The 19,047-nt window shown below is 41.6% G+C and overlaps 1 protein-coding gene and 1 long non-coding RNA gene across 2 annotated transcripts in view; one reads left to right on the top strand and one right to left on the bottom strand.

Annotated features, from left to right (window-relative positions):
• The first annotated feature begins 7,314 nt into the window (after positions 1 to 7,314).
• Positions 7,315 to 19,047, top strand: part of MEOX2 (mesenchyme homeobox 2) — a 72,447-nt gene continuing 60,714 nt past the window's right edge. The window contains exon 1 of the mRNA XM_080975052.1: positions 7,315 to 8,159. Within this exon, the coding sequence (XP_080831178.1) occupies positions 7,616 to 8,159 (544 nt within the window). The 5' untranslated portion in view covers positions 7,315 to 7,615. The remainder of the gene's footprint in view (positions 8,160 to 19,047) is intronic.
• On the bottom strand, positions 10,953 to 18,282 carry LOC308459623. Its single transcript, XR_013978235.1, has 3 exons — positions 18,160 to 18,282; positions 11,497 to 11,555; positions 10,953 to 10,972 (listed from the first exon to the last, which is right to left on the bottom strand). It is a non-coding gene; the product is annotated as an uncharacterized lncRNA (long non-coding RNA).

Raw genomic sequence — 19,047 nt, 5'->3', positions numbered from 1 at the left:
TTCCTCCATTCATGGTACAAGCCTGAAAACTTGACATCTATATAATCATACACAATTTAATTATTTTTCATAACTTGCATTCCAAAAGTACTGTATAAATCCCATCCATTACTATAGGTCTTGTATCAATTTATACCTGTGGGGATCAGGTGGTGCCTGTTGAAATCATGGTTGCAACCCACAATGCACCGCCGCCTCATTATATATCCATTAATTGCACAAAAGTTGCAAGTGTATGGTACATTGTTGCTTCCTGTGAGAATTAAAACAAAACCAATGGACAGCGTGACAGATTTTTCATTACAGCCAGTGTTTCAAGATATTTGTCAGTAGGATTTTTTCTTTCTTCCAGAGGAATATTTCTAAATAATAAGCCATCTTCAAACTGGAATGTGTGAAATTAGATGACTAGCCTATTTCAGAAATAAAGTGTATGAACAAGAGGTTCAAAAGAATAATAAATGAGAATTGTATGTATCATTCAGGCCCATAATATTTCAATTGCATGTGATGATTCCTGGGTTTTGCTGGGAACTGGGAATAAGAAACTTGTAGCCACATCCTATGAATGCTTGTAAAAGGTTATGGCTGCACAAACATTGGCATTAGCTAGTTGCATCCTATGCAAATAATATGCCAAATAAGTCAAGTCTGTGTTCTTTAGGGTTTGGCTATGGGCCTTCGTATGTAAGACTCATGTATATGGATCAATAGGCATACATGGTGTGGGTTTTTTCAGTATAAGGGAGTCCATTGCCTTGTCAGTGTGGACAAGATACTGCTGTTTCAGCTTATCCAACTTCTCCCTTTAAATACCACGACTCTTTCTTGTCCACACCTCACTCATGTAAGAACTTTAACAGTTCCACTGCAGTGCCCTCTGTTTTTTTCAATAGCACGAGATATTGTGTGTTGGTGCATACATCACCACACTGACACTGTTGTCTTGGCACATTATGGCAGCTAACCTCACACTTGATATTATCCTCCTTCTGCCTTCCACAGTAGTTCACAGGATCAGGGTGAAAGTCAGTGAAACTAAGCATGCTTACCTAAATTGAGCTCTAATGAATCAACAAAACTCACTCCTGTGTACATGTGTTTAGCATCAGGAGGTTATACGGAAACAAATATGTCCAGGTAATTTTTTTGGAGTCAGTGAATGCAGACAGAAGGCCAAAAAAGTACATGTTTCACAATTCAACATAATAAAGGTTTAATTAATGAATGAAGGCAAATAGCTTTGTGGTACTGAGTACATTTCATGAAACCTACTAGCAGCATTATTTTTTAAAAGTCACAGTTTTGGATTTAAAGTTTTAAATGGCAGCCACTAACTAGCCATTGCAAATTAAACACATTCATAGTTAAACATGGAGACACAATAAATTAATGCTATTTCGGATGATAATCCTTTGTGACAATAAAGCAAACAGCTATATTAAACAGAACCAAGTCCTGCAACTTAATATAAGAAGCTATGAATATAAGAAGCAATGTATGAATTTCCATACATTTTGGGAAATATTGTTTTTGGAAATCAGTTTACTTATTAGATAAATTTTTATTAATCTCAGGTTAAAAAAATGTAGCAGACTGTTTTTTCTTATAGTTTGCATGATCCATGATTATGTATTTGGAGTAATTATAAAAAAGCTGACACTAGTTTGTTTATTTTCTTGCTGAGCCAGATCAAATTAGCATTCCAGAAAGGCAAACCGTGACTTGCTGTAATCAGTAATGTTGGAAGTAGAATTTTTTAACAACAATCAATATTTTAAAAATCTAACATTTAATTAACCTAATTTGAAAAGCTGTACAAGTAACCATATTATCCAGATAACAATACCTTGATAGGTATGGATATATCCAATTTTGTTTAATGAAACATTTACACTGTAAATTATTGTTTGGGTCTGCATGGCTTGCTTGATGCACTAGCAAATATGTTCCATTTAAACAATAATGTTTTGATTGTAAGAAAAAATGAAGAGATGGCAGAAGAGGGGCAGGGCAGTTGATGCGATGTCTAGGAAAACAAAATAAAAGAAAGCCACTTCTGATTATGTGCATTATGTTTAAATCTGTGCAGTATTCAACTGTTGGTCTTTTTATTATTTTCTTCCCTGATACCTACTGACTTTTACACACACAAACCACACACATAGAAAAATGTGGTTCAGCCTATTGCTTTTTCTCTTGACATACAATTTGCAAAAGCCTTTTTAGGTTTGCCTTAAGAATGAATTAGGAAGAAAGCATGACAGGCGTCCTTCCGAACGATAGAATTAAGGAGCCATATTTCATATTGCCTTTGATCTGGAACATTAACTGTTCCAGCCGCTTGGAGCATTTTATGACTCAAACTGAGCAGTCACCCTTTCGATTCTTCTTGTCCCACATCCACAGCGACTGATTGACAGCGACAGGTTGGGAAGAAATTTCAGGGCACATTAAGATCTGACACTTGAGGGGAGAGAACTTAGTCCCATCAGTGGCCACATTAAGGGAAGTCGCACCTATTAGAGATGAAAGCTAGGACCATGTTTATAGCTCACCTGAAATACCAAGGGACTTTAGATCCCCCTGTTATTTGTTTTCCTAAATAATGGAAGCTGAACATGACTCTGGTCATACTGAATTTTAGCAAGTGACTTCAGTATTTCAGGTTATCTTGGTTTCATCCTACTACATAATTTGATTCATCTGGTACCACATTATACCTATAGATTCATCTATTTTAGATTAAATAGATGGTTGGTAAATGTTCCATGATGGGGCCAGGGCTTCTTCCCCAGAAACAGCAGCTCCAAGTACCAAAAAAGGGGCTGGCGGCTGGCGGAGAGTCCAGCCATTGTGTTTCCTTTGCCTTGGTCTATATTAGAGCACATATTGAAACGATAAACACAAGGCACAACATATTTCATCAAGATTGTTGAGTACATAGATTTTCCTCTTTTTTCCCCCTTCCTGAAGGAAGGGGTGGGGAAGGGCAGCTCTGGCCTTGCCCAGCCACTTATGGCCACTGCTGGCCCTTCCAGGAGGACTTCTGAGAAATGCCACTTGACTAAAAAAACCCGCTTCAAGATAGTTATAAATATAAGAAGAAAACAGATCTCAAAAAAGTGGGAAAGACTCTTACCGGCCACAGAGCGCTGCAGGTTTCCAGCTCAGTCTAAAACTGTGAGGCAAACTGCAGCAGCTGCTGAGCAAAACTTCTAGTTGTTGGTGTTGTGTTTTTTTTTAAAAAGAGAAAGTCTGCAAAACTAATTTCCCACAAATAGGACTCAATTTCCGTTTAAGCAACTACCTCTTGCAAATCTCATACAACCCTTTTTTCCCCCACTGGCAGATGAAAATGACTTGTGTGAGAGAAAGAGGGGGAAAGGGAGAGAGAGAGCGCGCGTTTTCACACGCCCGAGAATTTACAAAAGGGGACTAAATGTTTGGGATTTCACAAGCGCAAACACAGAAGGGGAAAAGGCGGGAAACACATTTTTTTTAAAAAATCGTTTGCTTATCAGCGGTCAGCTCAACTGTCTCTGCCGTTTGCTGTTTCGAAGCGCCCTCGGAGGCTCTCCTGACACCTGAGACAATACAAACAGCCTCGCCAAAGGGAACAGAACAAACTGTCTCGTGTGTTTGTGTGTAAAATGGGGAAGGGCGGGATGCCTTGTTTTGAAAGCACAAGAACCTGCGACCTCTTTTGCGCGCCCTGTGAATATCTTTGTTTACTACTCAGATGAGAAATCAGCTCTGGGGAGCGGGAGGAGGGGAGAGACTCGGCGCTTTGTCACAAGCTTTGACATAAGGGGTCGTGAGGGGTCTGCCTCCCAAAGCCGTGATTTGTTTCCCAGTCGAACTCGAGCGCCGAAATGACCATCAGTTCCTCACGTCGATCCTGTCAGGTTAACTCAGCCTCCATGGCACCTTATCATTATAAAGAGGTTTCCCCGCCCCACTCGCACCTCTAGGTGAGATTCTGGCTATTGTTATTGCTGTGATTATTAACAAGCAACGTCGGGCACGACGGCTCGAATTCTGTCAGGTAGGGGGAAAGCAAGGGAAGCGGCCAATCAGATCGCGCCTCAGGGACGCCGGAGAGGCGCGCGACAACTGCACGCCCCCCTAGCTGGGCAGGCGAGGGAATCCCGTCAGGCGCTTGAGGCGGGAAGGCGCTCGAGCGCCTTTTGCGCCTCGTCGCTCCCGCGCTCTGCCTCACGCGACGCAGCGCCTCGGACTCCAAACGCGCCTCCACCTCGAAGCCCCCCCCCCAAGCGTCCCTTTTTCATGTGCATTTCAAGCAAAACTCGCGCCAAACACTCTTTTCTGTTTCCTCCATCCGCGTTTATTTATTCCTCCACATATTTATTTCTAGCCCTTCGAAGCAGCCCCAAATCAAGCTGAAGTATTTAAGCGCTCAGATCCTGAAACTTCCCTTCTGCTTAAGGCTCATCTGCCAAAAGTTTCTTCTTTTCTATGTAAAGAGCTCTAGGGAAAGGCAGTTCCACCTTTGTGAGGTGATCACCATACTGTTTGGACCTATCTGATGTCAATAGATCTTACCTGGATCCCGTGGGTGGGTTAGCTATTTTAGAGACTGACCTAAATTTACAAGGGGAAAGCAGGGTGGTGTCAAGTATCTGAAGGATTCCTATCTTGTCAGTTGGTCCCTAGCCTACACAGTTTGATAGCCAGCGAACTGATTCAGGTGGTCACAGTTATCTCTTAGGATCAGGCAAATCTAAGAATACTTTCGCAGGCGGAGAATTTGCCTCAGAGAAACCTGCTCACAGCTTTGTGCCACTAAATGCGTAATCTCCAGTCACAGAGCTGACGCCCATCAAGATGGTAATCAAGTAATGGGTAACCGTAGCATAAAATGAATTCTCCACACCTGCAATTGCTCAATAAAGCAAGCGATCACCAGCTGTTTGCCATATTGAAATGTATTCACTTTGTTGAAATAGGCCTGAGGCTTGGCCCCCACATTGGCCCAAACAGGGAGTCTTTTAGCTTTGTTGAAAATGCCCCAATTGAAGAAGTGAAAGAGGGAGATGACACAAACTTTTTTTTAAAAAAATTTACATTGGGCTCTCCTGTAAACTTTGATTCTAGTCCATCTGATAAGTTTTCCCTTCACTCAGTCAAAGCATTTCTTGAGAGACATGCAAGTGCAAAAAGCATGCTGATTTGGAGGAAAGTCTTGTTCTCAAGAATCTACTTTTCATATATACAGAATAAGCCCAAGTTATCCACATCCTGGAGAAACAATTAAAAGCTCCAGAGTGATACTGGGATTATGCCTCTTCTCAGGGTAGTTAGAGACAACCCACTTTATTGATATATACACATTCAGGCTCGTAAGGGCTGACAAAAGGATGTAACTCCATTCACTTCCAAATAGAGTGCCCCTATTCAACATTAGCATCACTTCAGATCAAGCTTACATTTCGTGTATCCTTTGTGACAAATGCTGTTTGGCCAAAAGAGTGGGGCAAACAGAGCACAACCTTACTTCATATAAATCCATCCTTGGTACATGTTCTACAGCCATTGTGTGAGCACCCATCTATCGGAGGGGAGGGAGAAGTCTAATATTTAGCCAGGAGGGGAGAACCTCAACATTTGTTTAGCACAGATCACATACCTTATTTCAGTATTCCTTATAACCCCGGGATTATGTTGCTTTCCCCATATTGCAAATTAACTAGTGTGAGGATGGGGAACCAGCCAACATACTGCACTAGAGAGATTAATTTTGAAATGGTGTTGAGGGTATGACAGAGACAGAGTTTTATTAGCCAACGAAGCATATAATGGTAGATGTTAACATTGTATGTTCATGTGGCATCCTCCATCCTGGTTTTTTAAGACACAGGATATATATGTGAGGTTGTGTAGCACAAAACTTCCATCCAAGCTCATCATTATAAGAATTTTGTAACATTAAGAATTTGATGCCTGAGTTTGCTTGTTTGCCTCTTCCTTCCTCACCCCCTTTTCCTTTCGCCATGTTTTCTTAGATTCTAAACCCAAAGGCAGATATTGTGTTATTTCTATGGATTTGTCTGCCATTGTTTATTTATTAGATTTATATACCGCCCTTTATCCAAAGATCTCAGCTTGGTTCAAAAGATAAGAAAAGCACAACTAAAACCCTTGACAATGTGAAATGGGTACTCTGTAGCGGATAATGCTGCCTGTTGCAGATTTCTAAGTGTCCTCTCAGCAGGGCTAGGATCAGGACCATAGGCCAGCTGGTCAGGCCCCAGCACTGGTCTGCTGAAGTGCCACCAGCTACAGACTCCCCCGTGGGGAACTTTGGGACGCCTTGTGTGGGTGTGAAAGTGGGCGCACATGGGACTGAGGGCGCACTCCTTGTAGGAAGCGCCCCTGCAACTTCCTCCACCGTGTGCCGCCTTCTACTGTTCAAAGGGAGAGCGCAGGCAAATGAGCCAAGGGGGACACCGGCTGCTCTCGGCAGCCTCTTCACACGGCCATTTTATTTCTGGGTTGGCCTGGCAAGGGAGGCTGGCTCGATGGGGAAGTGCAGGTGAGCGGCTGAGAGCGGGCAAGCCAGTGGGGAAGAAGAGGCCGCGTGTCCTGGTCTCCTGTTAAGAAGGAGCAGGCCCAGCAAGGCCGCCCCGAGAGATGCTGCGTCTTGCTGCCCGCCAGCCCCACTCCCAGCAAGCCCTATCGTCTCCCCCAGAGAGAAGATGTGGACCAAAAAAGTCATGGCAGGCGGCTGCTTGCGCAAAGGCCCAATCCCATTTTGCACTGGGCGGCTGTCCGGAGGGAGATCCTGGCTCTCTCCTCTTGGCTTCCGCATCCTGGCCTGCCAGACTGGGTCCATGGGCGTAGCCAGGATTTATGTTAGCGGGGAGCAGTATTTTTATTGATTTACTAGATATAGGGGTGGAGGCAGTTGGCCCCCTCCTTGCCTACGCCAGTGGCTGGGTCCCACCCTCCCTTCGATGGCTGTGCCCCCCAGATATAGGGAGTAGTAACCTCTTCCTTGTGGCACCTGCTCATCTGCGCTCTCCCTCCGGGCCAAAGGGGCGGAAGGAGGGACCCTGGCCGGAGCAGCTGCCCCATTGGCCACCTCTGCCTCGGAGGAGCGGCGACGCTGGGCGGACGCGGGTCCCCCCCTGTCCCTGCCCGGGGCTCTCTCTCAGCCGCAGCTCGCCCTGCCTCCCGATCGCGCCTCTGAGGCTGAGCCGGGGTCAGGGCGAGGGGAGCCGCGGGCGGGCGGCCGCTGGGCTGGCTGGCGCGCGGAGGCAGCTCGCATGTGGTCAGTGCCGCCGCGCCGCCGCTAAGCCAGCCCCCGGCTCACGTTACACACTCCTGTATTTATAACCTCGGCGAGCCGCTTCCCCCTCGGAGCACTTGCGCGGGACCACCTCCTTTCTGCCGCCGGCGGACAGCGCGCCGATCGGGAGCATCCGATCGAGGCCCCGCTCGGGCGCACAAGCCCTGGATTATTGGCGAGCGCGCAGCGGCGGCGGCGGCATCTGGTGGCTTGGGGGGTGGCTGGCTGGGAGGAGAGCGCAGCGCCCCGGCGCCTCTTGAACCGCGGGCTTCCCTTGGCAGCGGGGCCGCCTTGCGCGCCGCCATGGATCACACGCTCTTCGGCTGCCTGCGCAGCCCGCACCATGCCCCGGGCCAGGGCTTGCACCCCTTCTCGCAGTCGGCACTCGCCCTGCACGGCCGCTCCGACCACATGTCCTACCCGGAGCTCTCGCCTTCGGCCTCCTCTTGCATCATCGCGGGATACCCCAGCGAGGAGGGCATGTTCGGCAGCCAGCATCACCGCGGGCACCACCATCACCATCACCATCACCACCACCAGGCGCAGCAGCAGCAGCAACACCAGCCATTGCAGACGAACTGGCACATTCCGCAGATGGCTTCGCCGCCGCCGCCGCCTCCCCCTCCGCCGCCCTCCGCCTCGGCCAGGCACAGCCTGTGCCTGCAGCCCGACTCGGGTGGACCCCCGGAGCTGGGCAGTAGCCCCCCGGGACTGTGCTCGAACTCATCCAGCCTGGGGACCAGCACCCCGACGGGGGCGGCGTGCGCTCCGGGAGATTATGGCAGGCAGGCGCTGTCCCCGGTGGAAACCGAGAAGCGCGCGGGCAAGCGGAAAAGCGACAGCTCAGGTAAACGCGCCCCTCGTCTCTTTTCTTGGGTGGGTAGGTGGGTGGGGTCGGGGGTCGAAAAGGGGAAACCCACCCCCAGGTGGATCGGGCTGTTGGCGAAGAAAGTGGCCTCATCTTTGGTGCGCTCCTTTGGTGAGGTTAAGTCACCTTTTGGGGAGACGCGGAGAGCGCTTCGCATCGCCTTCTAGACCTTTCATCGCGGGGAGAGAGATGCAGGGACCATCAGGTGGTGGACCATAAAATCGTTGGCCGGCGGGGCGGGGTGGAGAGACTCGCTTCGGAATCCGGATTAGCGTGTGCATCTCTGACACCAGGGTTTCCATTCAGTCCACCTTTCCCCAGATTTTTGTTTCCCTCCCGTTCAGAGTCGCAGGCTGCTGCGCGCTTTTGGAAGAAGCGCCACGAGCAGTCATGGAGCCCGTTTCTCTTTAGGGCTGCCTAATATATAACTGAACCATGCAAGTTCTAACCCTGGAAGAAGTTTGTAGTTATTCTTTTGGTTGGTTTTATGGATTAAGAGGGTTACACACAAATATGTAAACAGTTTTATGTATAAAATGAGAGTCCTGCCTCTGAAAAGCACATAAACTGATAAATTAGAAGTACATGTTTCAGATGTTTCCAGTACTACTTGTGTAATAGATACAATGTAACTTATATCATACACATAGTGCAACTTCTTCAGGTAGAGACTACAAACTGAATAGTATGTATACTATTTAAATACCCGCAATAAATGCCACTTTTTATACCGGACATAGTCTTGTATAAAGAGCATAAAGCATTATTTAGGAAGAAATAGAAGTGAATTTTAATTTTGATCAATAACAATGTAAAGCAAAAAGTGTAGAATTTCTGCAATTACATTTCAGTTCTTAAGACATTTACTTGAAAGTAAATTCAATATATTTAAATTTAGTGGTATTCTGTGATCAGATGCATTTACATGGAAGTTCCATTCACTCCAGAGTTTATTTTATACGTCCTATAGTTTTAAAGCTAAATTTGACATGTGCATTTATCTGGATTGCATATCTTCTACAACAAATTCTGTGATTCTGTAAAATGATTTAAATATGCTACAAAATTCCAAGTGGGAAGCTAGAAATGAAAGATGTCAGTCCCATAGTAAAACTGCTAAAGGTAAGATGTGCTTGTGCGGACACACACACACACAAACACACACACAGGAAGATAAATGAAGCAATGCTTAGAAAGAGAAAGTAATAGGCGTGTTCAGACAGTATGAAAAGTTCACAAGGAAAGCCTTGACCTTGTCTCGTGTCATTTATAATTGCTAGAATATGTAGTAGAAAACTCATACTTGAAATTGTCTACATTTTGTAGTTTTATAGCCTTTTTGAGCAATTTTCTTTGCCAATTATTTTACAGTGTTGTAGTTTCTTATTATTTCTATCTTGCGATTTATGAGGAAAAGGTCTTGTTGATCTGAGAACACTGAATTATCTGCAAACAGAAATTGTATATTTATATAAAGAGTGATTAATTAATTTTTTTCACATATTTAAGTTGGTAATTTATTATTATTATTTCAAGGAGAAATAATTTTTAATTGGCAGAAGAATAAGAAGGAAAACTTCATACAATGCAAAATGTTAAGAAAACAGCTCATCACAATTCAAGGAAAATATTAATATTTAGCTGTTATTGAAATCCAAAAACTCATATATTTAAAGTTGAGTTGCAGTGAGTAATATTCTGTAATACAATTAACCCAAAGTAAAACACAATCCTAAATATATTCATAGGAACAGGAATACTGTTTAGGATTCCAGCATTAGATCCATCAAACATTACCTAGAAAAAGCAATTTAGTGAAGCTGACTTCCCAGTAATCTGTATAAGAATGCTGGCATAAATTTGTCTAAATTATTGAAATTATTCACTATTATAGACTTCATTATACAAATGAAGCCATCACGGCTTATTTCAGAACAGTATATGTAACAAAACATGCTTAACAATGGATGGCAAATACCAATTTTAAATGAGTCCAGTTACATAGTTTTGAACATTTCAAAAGGTTTTTTGGCAGAATTTTATTCAGTATATGTAAATTATATATTTTTGTTTTCTGCTTCAAATTGGTGTATCTTTCTGACATAATTGAAATATGTAATGATTTTTGTGGGGGTCACTTTCGCATACGAATAGAGATTAGATTTCAAATTGCTATTTCATTTTCTTTGAAACTTGAACGCCTATGGATTAATACCTATACATATGTCTATCACGCTTGTACGTTAGAAAATTTTTATGTACAAATAACTAGGGCAATGCCTAAGGTGTAGATTCTAAACAGGCATGAATTAGACCATTGCATTTGTTAGAACCTCTATATCCCAAAGAACTCAGTAGAGTCTTTCCCAAAATGTATCTGCGTGTATTTACAGTGGTGCTGACAATGAACAATTGTAAGTAATTTTCTTCATCTGGCATCGCTGTTGTACAAATTTTTCTTCCATTAGAAACCCTATCAGTAGCAAAAGCAAAGCGTTTGTGTTTTGGTACACTGGTAGTTATAACTTGCAACAGTAGGTACCTTTGCAGAGCAATGAATAGACTTAAATCTTGCCCTTGTCTTGTATTGACTTTCAACAGGTTATAAGGACCTTTGTATTTGACTGATTGCAGTAGCATCACAGGAAACTGTCATCTGTTTCCAACATGATCTGTACATGATATCATGATGGGAAATTCAGTCATCAAAACTAGCAGACAACTGCTGACAGTTCCTCCATGTGTCCGCAGTAGCTCGCTTTTGATAGTATCTTTCGCTGATGTAATATAACCTAGCATGAGAAAAACAACAATCTTTAATCAGTTTAACTTCTTTCCTTTTAAATGATCTGTGTTGTCCATCACTGCACCTCTTTCTTATCAAAACCTCTGAATTCAACACTGTAGTGCTGAGTGTTTGTGTAATAATTGTGGGTATATGTTGCAAACAAATTTAAATTTAAATGCGGGGGTTAATTCACCTATGTTAATGAGGATGGCCAAGTAGAAGCCTTTATTCATTTTATTTAACATTTATTTATTTGATCTGTCATGCAAAATGAATCCTTATGTATGCTACAGTGTATCAAACAATTTTCATCTCTAGCTTTCTGTCTACACTTATCTTTATTTCACTGTTGGTTAAAATGTAGTTTATAGTTAGAGATGAATACAAGCAATCCACTTTTACAAAGGACTTGCACTTTATAATCAAGCCGGGCCTGTTTAATTCAGTGGTTCTTGCCTTGCAAGTAACAAGATGGAGTTTGAAATGTAAATCATTTTATTATTTATTTTGGACTGCTTCTTGACCCACCTGATAAGCTGTCCTTAGAGCTTCTTAAATATCAGATATTATCAGGGAGACTTGAATGGCTAAATGTAATAAGAAAGCAATTTTATACAGTAAGAATATGGAAATACTTTTTTTTTTAAAAAAGGAAATATTATTTGATAGCATTTTGAACAATAACAGTTACATATTTAAGAAAGTGCATGTTGAAAAAACATTTTAAAAATAAATAAATAAAAGTCTCCAAGTCTGTTCTTAGAATTCATTTAATACAGGCAACAAAATTAGGCATTTGCAAACTGTTGAATGCTGTGCCAACTAAGAATTTGAGGAAGGGTGATATGGAAGGAGAAATTAATATTCAGTAATATTAAATATATTAATTCCAAAAGTAAACAAATGATAACAAGGAAGGTTTATAAAATATCCTCTGCATATTGTAAGTTTTGCTGATCACTTCCATATACCTTGATTCTAGACTTCCCTACATTATTAACTGATGAATAAACACATTTCCTTACTTATTTTCCATTGGCATCAGTAGGATTTGTTCCCCATTATACCTATTTGGGAAAGCTTCTTAATTATTTAAAATAATGACGAAACTATTTTTTCCATGTTCACGAACTATTTTGCAACCCTGAGATCCAAGCTTAAACTACCACATGCTATCCTAACACCACACAGAATTAGGTATCCTTAAATCCATTGGAATCAATGACTGATAATTCTGTAATAATCTGTTTAGAACCTGGTACATACTACTGTTGCACAATTTGAATTAAGTGACCTGGAGTCTTGCATAAACTCCAAACATTGTGCAGTGGTAGCATTTGATGGATTACTTCCAAAATATTTGCGATAATTTCCAAGAAATGCCTTTAAAAATACATGTACCAGCGTACTTATTAAAAATATCGCTTATGAGAAAATGATTTGATAAATGCCTGCTAATAGTGTGATTTTTTTGCTGCTTTTAATGATTACTCTACAAAGCATTTTGGTGTATATACACATGCATGCATACACATAGCATAAAGGATTCATCCGAGTTCTCAAACTTTTCAGCATGCTTCTACAGTACAAGCACAATATATTTACTATGTGTGTTTTTCTTTCAGACAGAGGTAATCTGTTCATTATGCTTGGTTTTTTTTTATTATTATCAACATATCATTCATCTTGAACAAAAACACCGAATCCTACAGGCCAGGAACCAAAGATGCGGTATAGGCGCATCTTAAGAGCTAGAATCCAAAGAATAGCACAACTCATTCTGCGTTCTCATGGGGGACATTGGGCTTGTGTTTCTCAAACATCACCTCCCCATACCAAATGGCAAACCACTTTTGAAATTAAGGGGACTTTTAAAAGCACATTTTATATGGCACAATGGGTGGTCTGGTGCTCAAAGAAGAAGAAGAAATTAAAATCCCCACATGTCCCAGCCTTTGGCATACCTAAATTAGTTCTTTTAACCCCAGCCAAGGCCATATGTGTGCCCAGTGGTATTTCCCCCCCCACTCCCCCCCTTTTGAGCAGCAGACTACAACACCATATCATTACAAGCTGCTTTTGAAAATTTCCCTGAATTCAAAAGTAGCTTTTCCTGTAGTCTTCGGGGTTGCTTTCCAATATACATGAGCCCAAAGTAAACTAGTTATCACAAAGAAAGAGAGAGGGAGCGATGCTTTACTGCGTTTTGCTGTAGGATTCTAAACAGATATGACTGTATCATAGATACGTCTTGATTCGGGCCAAAACTTTGGCGTAATTAGATTAATCAAATATTTCGCTGATAACATAGTAACTTTAAAACAATTCCTACAAATACAGGGCCAAATACAAATCCTACCATTAGGCAGCCTCCTATTATGTGTTGTTATTGCCAGGAAAGCTGAAAGGGGCTTATGGGAGCTTCTGCCTCAAGTAGCAAAATAACTTGGTCAACCTTGATGGGGATGGGGAACTTGCTGTCCCACCTGAGGCAGCTAAATGCCTCGGGCCAGCCCTACTAACCCAAATCCAAAATGTGGGATATGAAAATAAAGCCCATTGATTACAGTAGCACTTATTTCTAGTAGCACATTGTATGTGTGGGTATTCTGCTAGGTGTATGGAACTCTGAAACATGCAAGGAAGGGATTTCCCATTTAGAATAGTATGAAACACCTATCAAAGTGTGCGCCTCTGTGATAAGTCGGAGCTCCTGAAAGTGGAAACTGCATGTTTCCTTGAACTTTATATGTATATTGAATGGAGCTCTAGATTAGGATGGACACATTTAGGGTTGGAGTTTCTTTTTGTGAGTCAAAACACAAATAACACAAGTGCCTGCTTTTAAAGGCAAAGAATATTACTTTGAATATGCTTATAATTATAGTGCAATTATTCTTAATATGAAAATATGAAATGCTATACAGTGGTACCTTGGCTTAAGAACTTAATTTGTTCCGGAGGTCTGTTCTTAACCTGAAACTGTTCTTAACCTGAGTTACCACTTTAGCTAATGGGGCCTCCCACTGCCGCTGCACCGCCGCAGCCACGCGATTTCTGTTCTCATCCTGAAGCAACGTTCTTAACCTGAGGTACTATTTCTGGGTTAGTGGAGTCTGTAACCTGAAGTGTCTGTAACCTGAAGCATCTGTAACCTGAGGTACCACTGTATTAGTTTAAGTTTCTAAACAAGACATTTTTATTTATAGTATATTTTTCTAATGCTTTTCACGAATATTATAATTACGCATTAGAAGATAAGATCATTTTAGTATGAAGTGGTTTTTGAATCAATGTGCAATTCTGTGCTCACTTATTTTGGAGTAACCTCCATTGAACACAGTGCGATCACACTTGGAACTATGCTGTGTGAATGATAAAACCCACTACTTTCCAAAGAACAACTTGAGACATACTCTAGAGCAGTCTTTCTCAACCTGGTATCCTCCAGATTTTGTTAGATGACAACACCCATCAGCTCCAAGTAGAACAGCCCCGTAATCAGGGATGATGGGAATTGTGGAACCTCGGGAGAGCACTGGGTTGAATTAGGCTGTTTGCATTTATACATAGGAATTTTTTTTATATTTAGTTTCAACATCTAACCACCATGTCCCTAGTCTTATAATGTGGTGTAAGAAACTATGATTTTTTAAAAAGCACAGTTCAAAAGCATATGCAGGTACTAAAAACAAGTTGCGTGCTTTTCTGACTTTTCCCTATGATACATCAAAACAGCTTTAAAATAATTGAAGTGCATTAAAATACTTTTGGAATTTTAATTTTAAAAACTTTTAGGTTGTGTTCTGAATGCACTTACTAGAGAATAGCCCTCACTGCATTACATTGGACTATACTGCTTCCAGATGACTTGTTTATTCAGCATTCTTTGTGATTTGTTTACTAGGAGGTTAGATGATGTTGCACCAAAACAAGTGTTATCCCACCCTCTCCAATGCATTTCCCCAACACTTTCCTTATTGCAGAAGGTCTGATCTTTCAGGGGAAAGGATATGTTGTGGAAGACTTCCCGATCCACTATAATTGGGTAAGCTAAATTTGCCAGTATGGAACTGAATCTCACCTGCAAACAATGCTGGTCTGGAAGGATCCTTACTTCTCAGTAAACTTGAGTAAAAATTATGCTGTATAATCTCATTTGCTTGAAGAATAGTACATGGATTTCAACTGAACTTAATTTTACAAATCAGGGTAGGAGATAATACACGGCCTGTGCAAACGGTATGAGATTGCTTAGTTCAGTATGAGACCATATAAGACAAAGGCAAGTTAAGTTTTGCTTATGTGTTGATACTTCAAATTACTTTCTGTTTTTATGCATTATAGAATTCAAATGCTTATCTAGTTTGGGTTTGTCTTGTAGTAAAATGCCTTTAACTGCCAATAAATCCCCATCTTTAATCTGAACTGGCTAGTAACACACCCAAGCAAAGTTGCATTGAGACAATTGCACACTTAAGACATACTGGTAATTAAAGAAAAATGTGTACCTTTACAGTGGTACAGTATAATTTTATATATACTCCTGGCCCAGAATAATTTTACGCCTATCATTTACAAATTAAATTCCTTTTGTTTTATCCTTACTTCTCTTTATCTGTTGTCATGCTGGCAAGAGAAAATAGAACCATAGCAAATTGAGCATTCTTTAATAATTTTAGGCTCAGGATAAATTGCAGTGTTGTTTTTTTTAATTAAAAAAAATAGAAAATTCGGGGGGGGGGAATCTGCTATATAGGCCAGTTTCTAACCATTACAAATAGTTTCCACTGCATTTTGAACATAATGAAAACAATGAATTTTATTTTACCTTGTACTCTTTCCCTCCAACCATCATATAAAAGCCGGGTTGAACAGTCAACCATAGTAAGCAGCAGCAGCTTAAATGCAACTCTATCCGCTTGCTTTGTGCTCAGAAGAAAATCTTATGTGAATTGCTGCAAATAATGTTAGCAACTGCAAATAGGTTGCTGTTTTGAGCAAACCTACTGGCATACATGAGGTTTGCTCAGAGATCAGGAATTATCCTCAATAGCAGTTGGTGATATAAGGGGAAGAAGAGGGGCAACAGCCACTTCTCCCCACTGGGTATGCAAGGGCCAGTTTTCTGTACTAGATGAAATACCATATTTGGGATTTATTATTCATATGGTTCCAAAAAATAAGTCTGATGAAGCTCTTCATTTGTAATATATTTTAATGCAGTAAACTGACTTAGCCAATGGAAAGCGAGTAAAGTAGGAAAGAGTTTATCTGACTTTCAGTACTGAACCTAGTTGTCAGACTTAGGGGTTCTGTTTGGGTGCAGGGTACACGGGTGCAGAAAACGCAGGATGGTCCTTTCCTTCTGCTATTAAACCCGATATTTATAAACAAGTTTATTTTAGATGGAGATCCTGTTGGGACTGCAGCTTTAGTGAACCTGGGATATGCCTTCAGTTTCAGCAACAGGTGGAGAATAGCGGTAGGAGTTGAGGTGAGCCAGGAGAATAAGGGTGGAGAGTTTATTTATTTTCTTTACTGCAGAATATTATTTTAAAACGTGCTAGTAATTATGCAGAGGCAGTAGTAAAAAGGCTTTAACTCCAAAGCTTAATGTTTGTATATTCCTAATGAGCGTGTAACCCATGGTTGTTTACAGTGGAAGGGGCCTGTGCCTCCTATCATTCAGTCTGCCAGCGTTAAAGCAGCTTTTACAGAAGTTGCAGAACCCCTTTAAAACAGTAGAAGAACAGCAAGGAAACCAGGATATTTGAATTAGTTTCAGTAGCTATCCTTTCCCATTTGGATCTACTCCACTGCAGCTCATGCTGTTTTTTTGACAGATATTGCAAGATTCTTTTTTAATGGTCTCGTTATAACTAAAATTTGGTTGGCATCCATCTGTCTTGGGAGACAGTGAGGGATTGCACCTTTGGGGGTGAAGTCAAACTGTTGGAAGGTTACAGTGTCTGCTGTGGCTGTAGATACTAGTACAGGAGAAAACATGTTTTGTTGTAGCTGGGGGCAGATGAAGGTGCCCAGTTGTGCTACTGCAGATGTACCATGGTGCTTTTTCTCTTTGCGCTCCTCCCAGCAGTCATTCCTCCTCTGGTCACTGCTATGGAGGCATGACCCAAATGACTGTCTCTAGGCGCCGCGATTCCCACATGGCAGGATTGCCAACCTTCATGTCACGTTTGCAGACATCTTCGTAACATGTCTGCCAGCAGGCCTGGTGCTTGAAGCCAGCTTCCGAAGAACATACTTGGATTCAACTAATACCACCCAGGGAAACTACCCTGGAAGCCAAATAAGCATTAAAAGGAAAAGATTTTGCTAATAAGAAACTTCTTTCTGGTATGACAGGAGGAAAAACTAATGAATACACATGCAGGGTTGTACTCAAGTAAGTCATAATCAGAGTAGAATCAAGGGGCACGACTAACTTAAGTACACTGAAAATGAATATGAGTGAAAATACTATGCACCACTAAATGCAGGTGCTGTTCTTTGTGAGTTATCCACATATTTGTATAGTCCTTTTCTTGACCCCTCAAGAGGTTGTACATTCAGCCACTAATAATCCCCCCATTCCAGGTAGATAGTAAATCAGTGGGTCTATAATAATTTTCAGCATTGACAAGAGAACTACAATTTGCACAAGAAATGGAGCCTACCACATTGCTCCCTTAAAAGGAGAAAAATTGTGCTGTGTAGCTCATCGTCAACAATGTATTTAAAAATCTCCAAAGTTTGTCACGGGATTGAAATCTAGTAGCTTTCTCTGTGTGTATACAGGTGGAAACAATGTAGTTATACATCAAGACTTCCATAAAGAAACTTCTTGTTATTTCTAGTTTGAGTATTACTGCAATGTGCATGTGTTTAAATCTAGTAAATAAATGGATGTGCACAATTCAGCAGATGTTTCTTCCTCTAAGAAAGAGTTTCAAAATAGGCTAAAGTGGTCATGGCATAGAAAGGAATATATGGATAGTTTTTAAAACATCTCTGCTGGAAGCAGGGAGTGAGACCATTCTTTTCATTTCTGTTCTCAAAAATACAGGAGATTTTGCCAGGCTCATCACCTGGTTATGGGCCAGCTTTTGAACCAGTGGATCTACTGCCAGCTCTTCCTTGACCCCATAATGGCCTGTTTTGTTGAGTGGGTTGGTGGTTTCTACTGACTTTTGCAGGTGGTAGCTTCCTGACTGCCTGTGCTTTCAGCAAGTGCAGCGAGGACTTTCATGGCAGCAGAACCCTCCTGCAGTAGCGTGGTTTGGGGATTGTTCCCTAAGGCTGCAGTCCTGAGTCCAGTTACCTGGGAGAATGGAATAGGAATAGACATGGTTAGCATTGTGCTGTAACTCTGTTCTCTGCTTGTTTTCCATTTCAAATTATCAAAGCTGTCCTTCATGGTTTCCATGCTGTGCTTTCTGGAAAAAAGACACTGGAGGATTTTGATTTATAATTGCTCTTTGCTATTGATCTCCTGTAACCAAGGAAACTATAAACACTTCCCTATGTCATGTGAGCAACATATTAAATTAGAAACAACTTTTTTAAAAAGAAAAGAAAAGAAATGTCCTTGATTTCAGCTTTGTGCATCTTAAATAATAAACATAACCTCTCAGTTAAACAGACCTTTGTGTTCTGATCTCGAAGGAGTTCTGATAGACTTATCACAAATGCCTTTGTCTTTTTAATGGACAGAGCAATCCAAAAGAGTAGGGACCCAGCACATTCCAAACTCCATTCAGGAGCAGGGCAACTGGCTGCTGAGCCAACCTGAGCCTGGAGAGGGGAAACAAGCCTTTAAACTAATTTGACTTATGCCATCCTTTTTACGGTGCAGCTTCCACTGGATTGCTAAGTCATGTGACCAAGCTCAATAGGGTTTGGGATGGGAGTAAATTTCCCCCTGTTCTATCCTATACAAGACCCCTTTTTGGCAACTTAGCTCAGCCGCTTTCAGATTACCTGGTTGAGCCCCAGCTTAGCTGACACGTAACAAGATGAAGAGGGCCGGCTCAAGACATTTTGCTGCCTGAGGCAAGATGGCATCCTCCCCCAAGG

This window comes from Podarcis pityusensis, assembly GCF_964106645.2.
Source record: "Podarcis pityusensis genome assembly, chromosome: 12".
In the NCBI taxonomy this organism is placed as follows: domain Eukaryota; kingdom Metazoa; phylum Chordata; class Lepidosauria; order Squamata; family Lacertidae; genus Podarcis; species Podarcis pityusensis.
The sequence above is the reverse complement of the archived record's forward strand: the minus strand, read 5'-3'. Positions and strand labels throughout refer to the sequence as shown.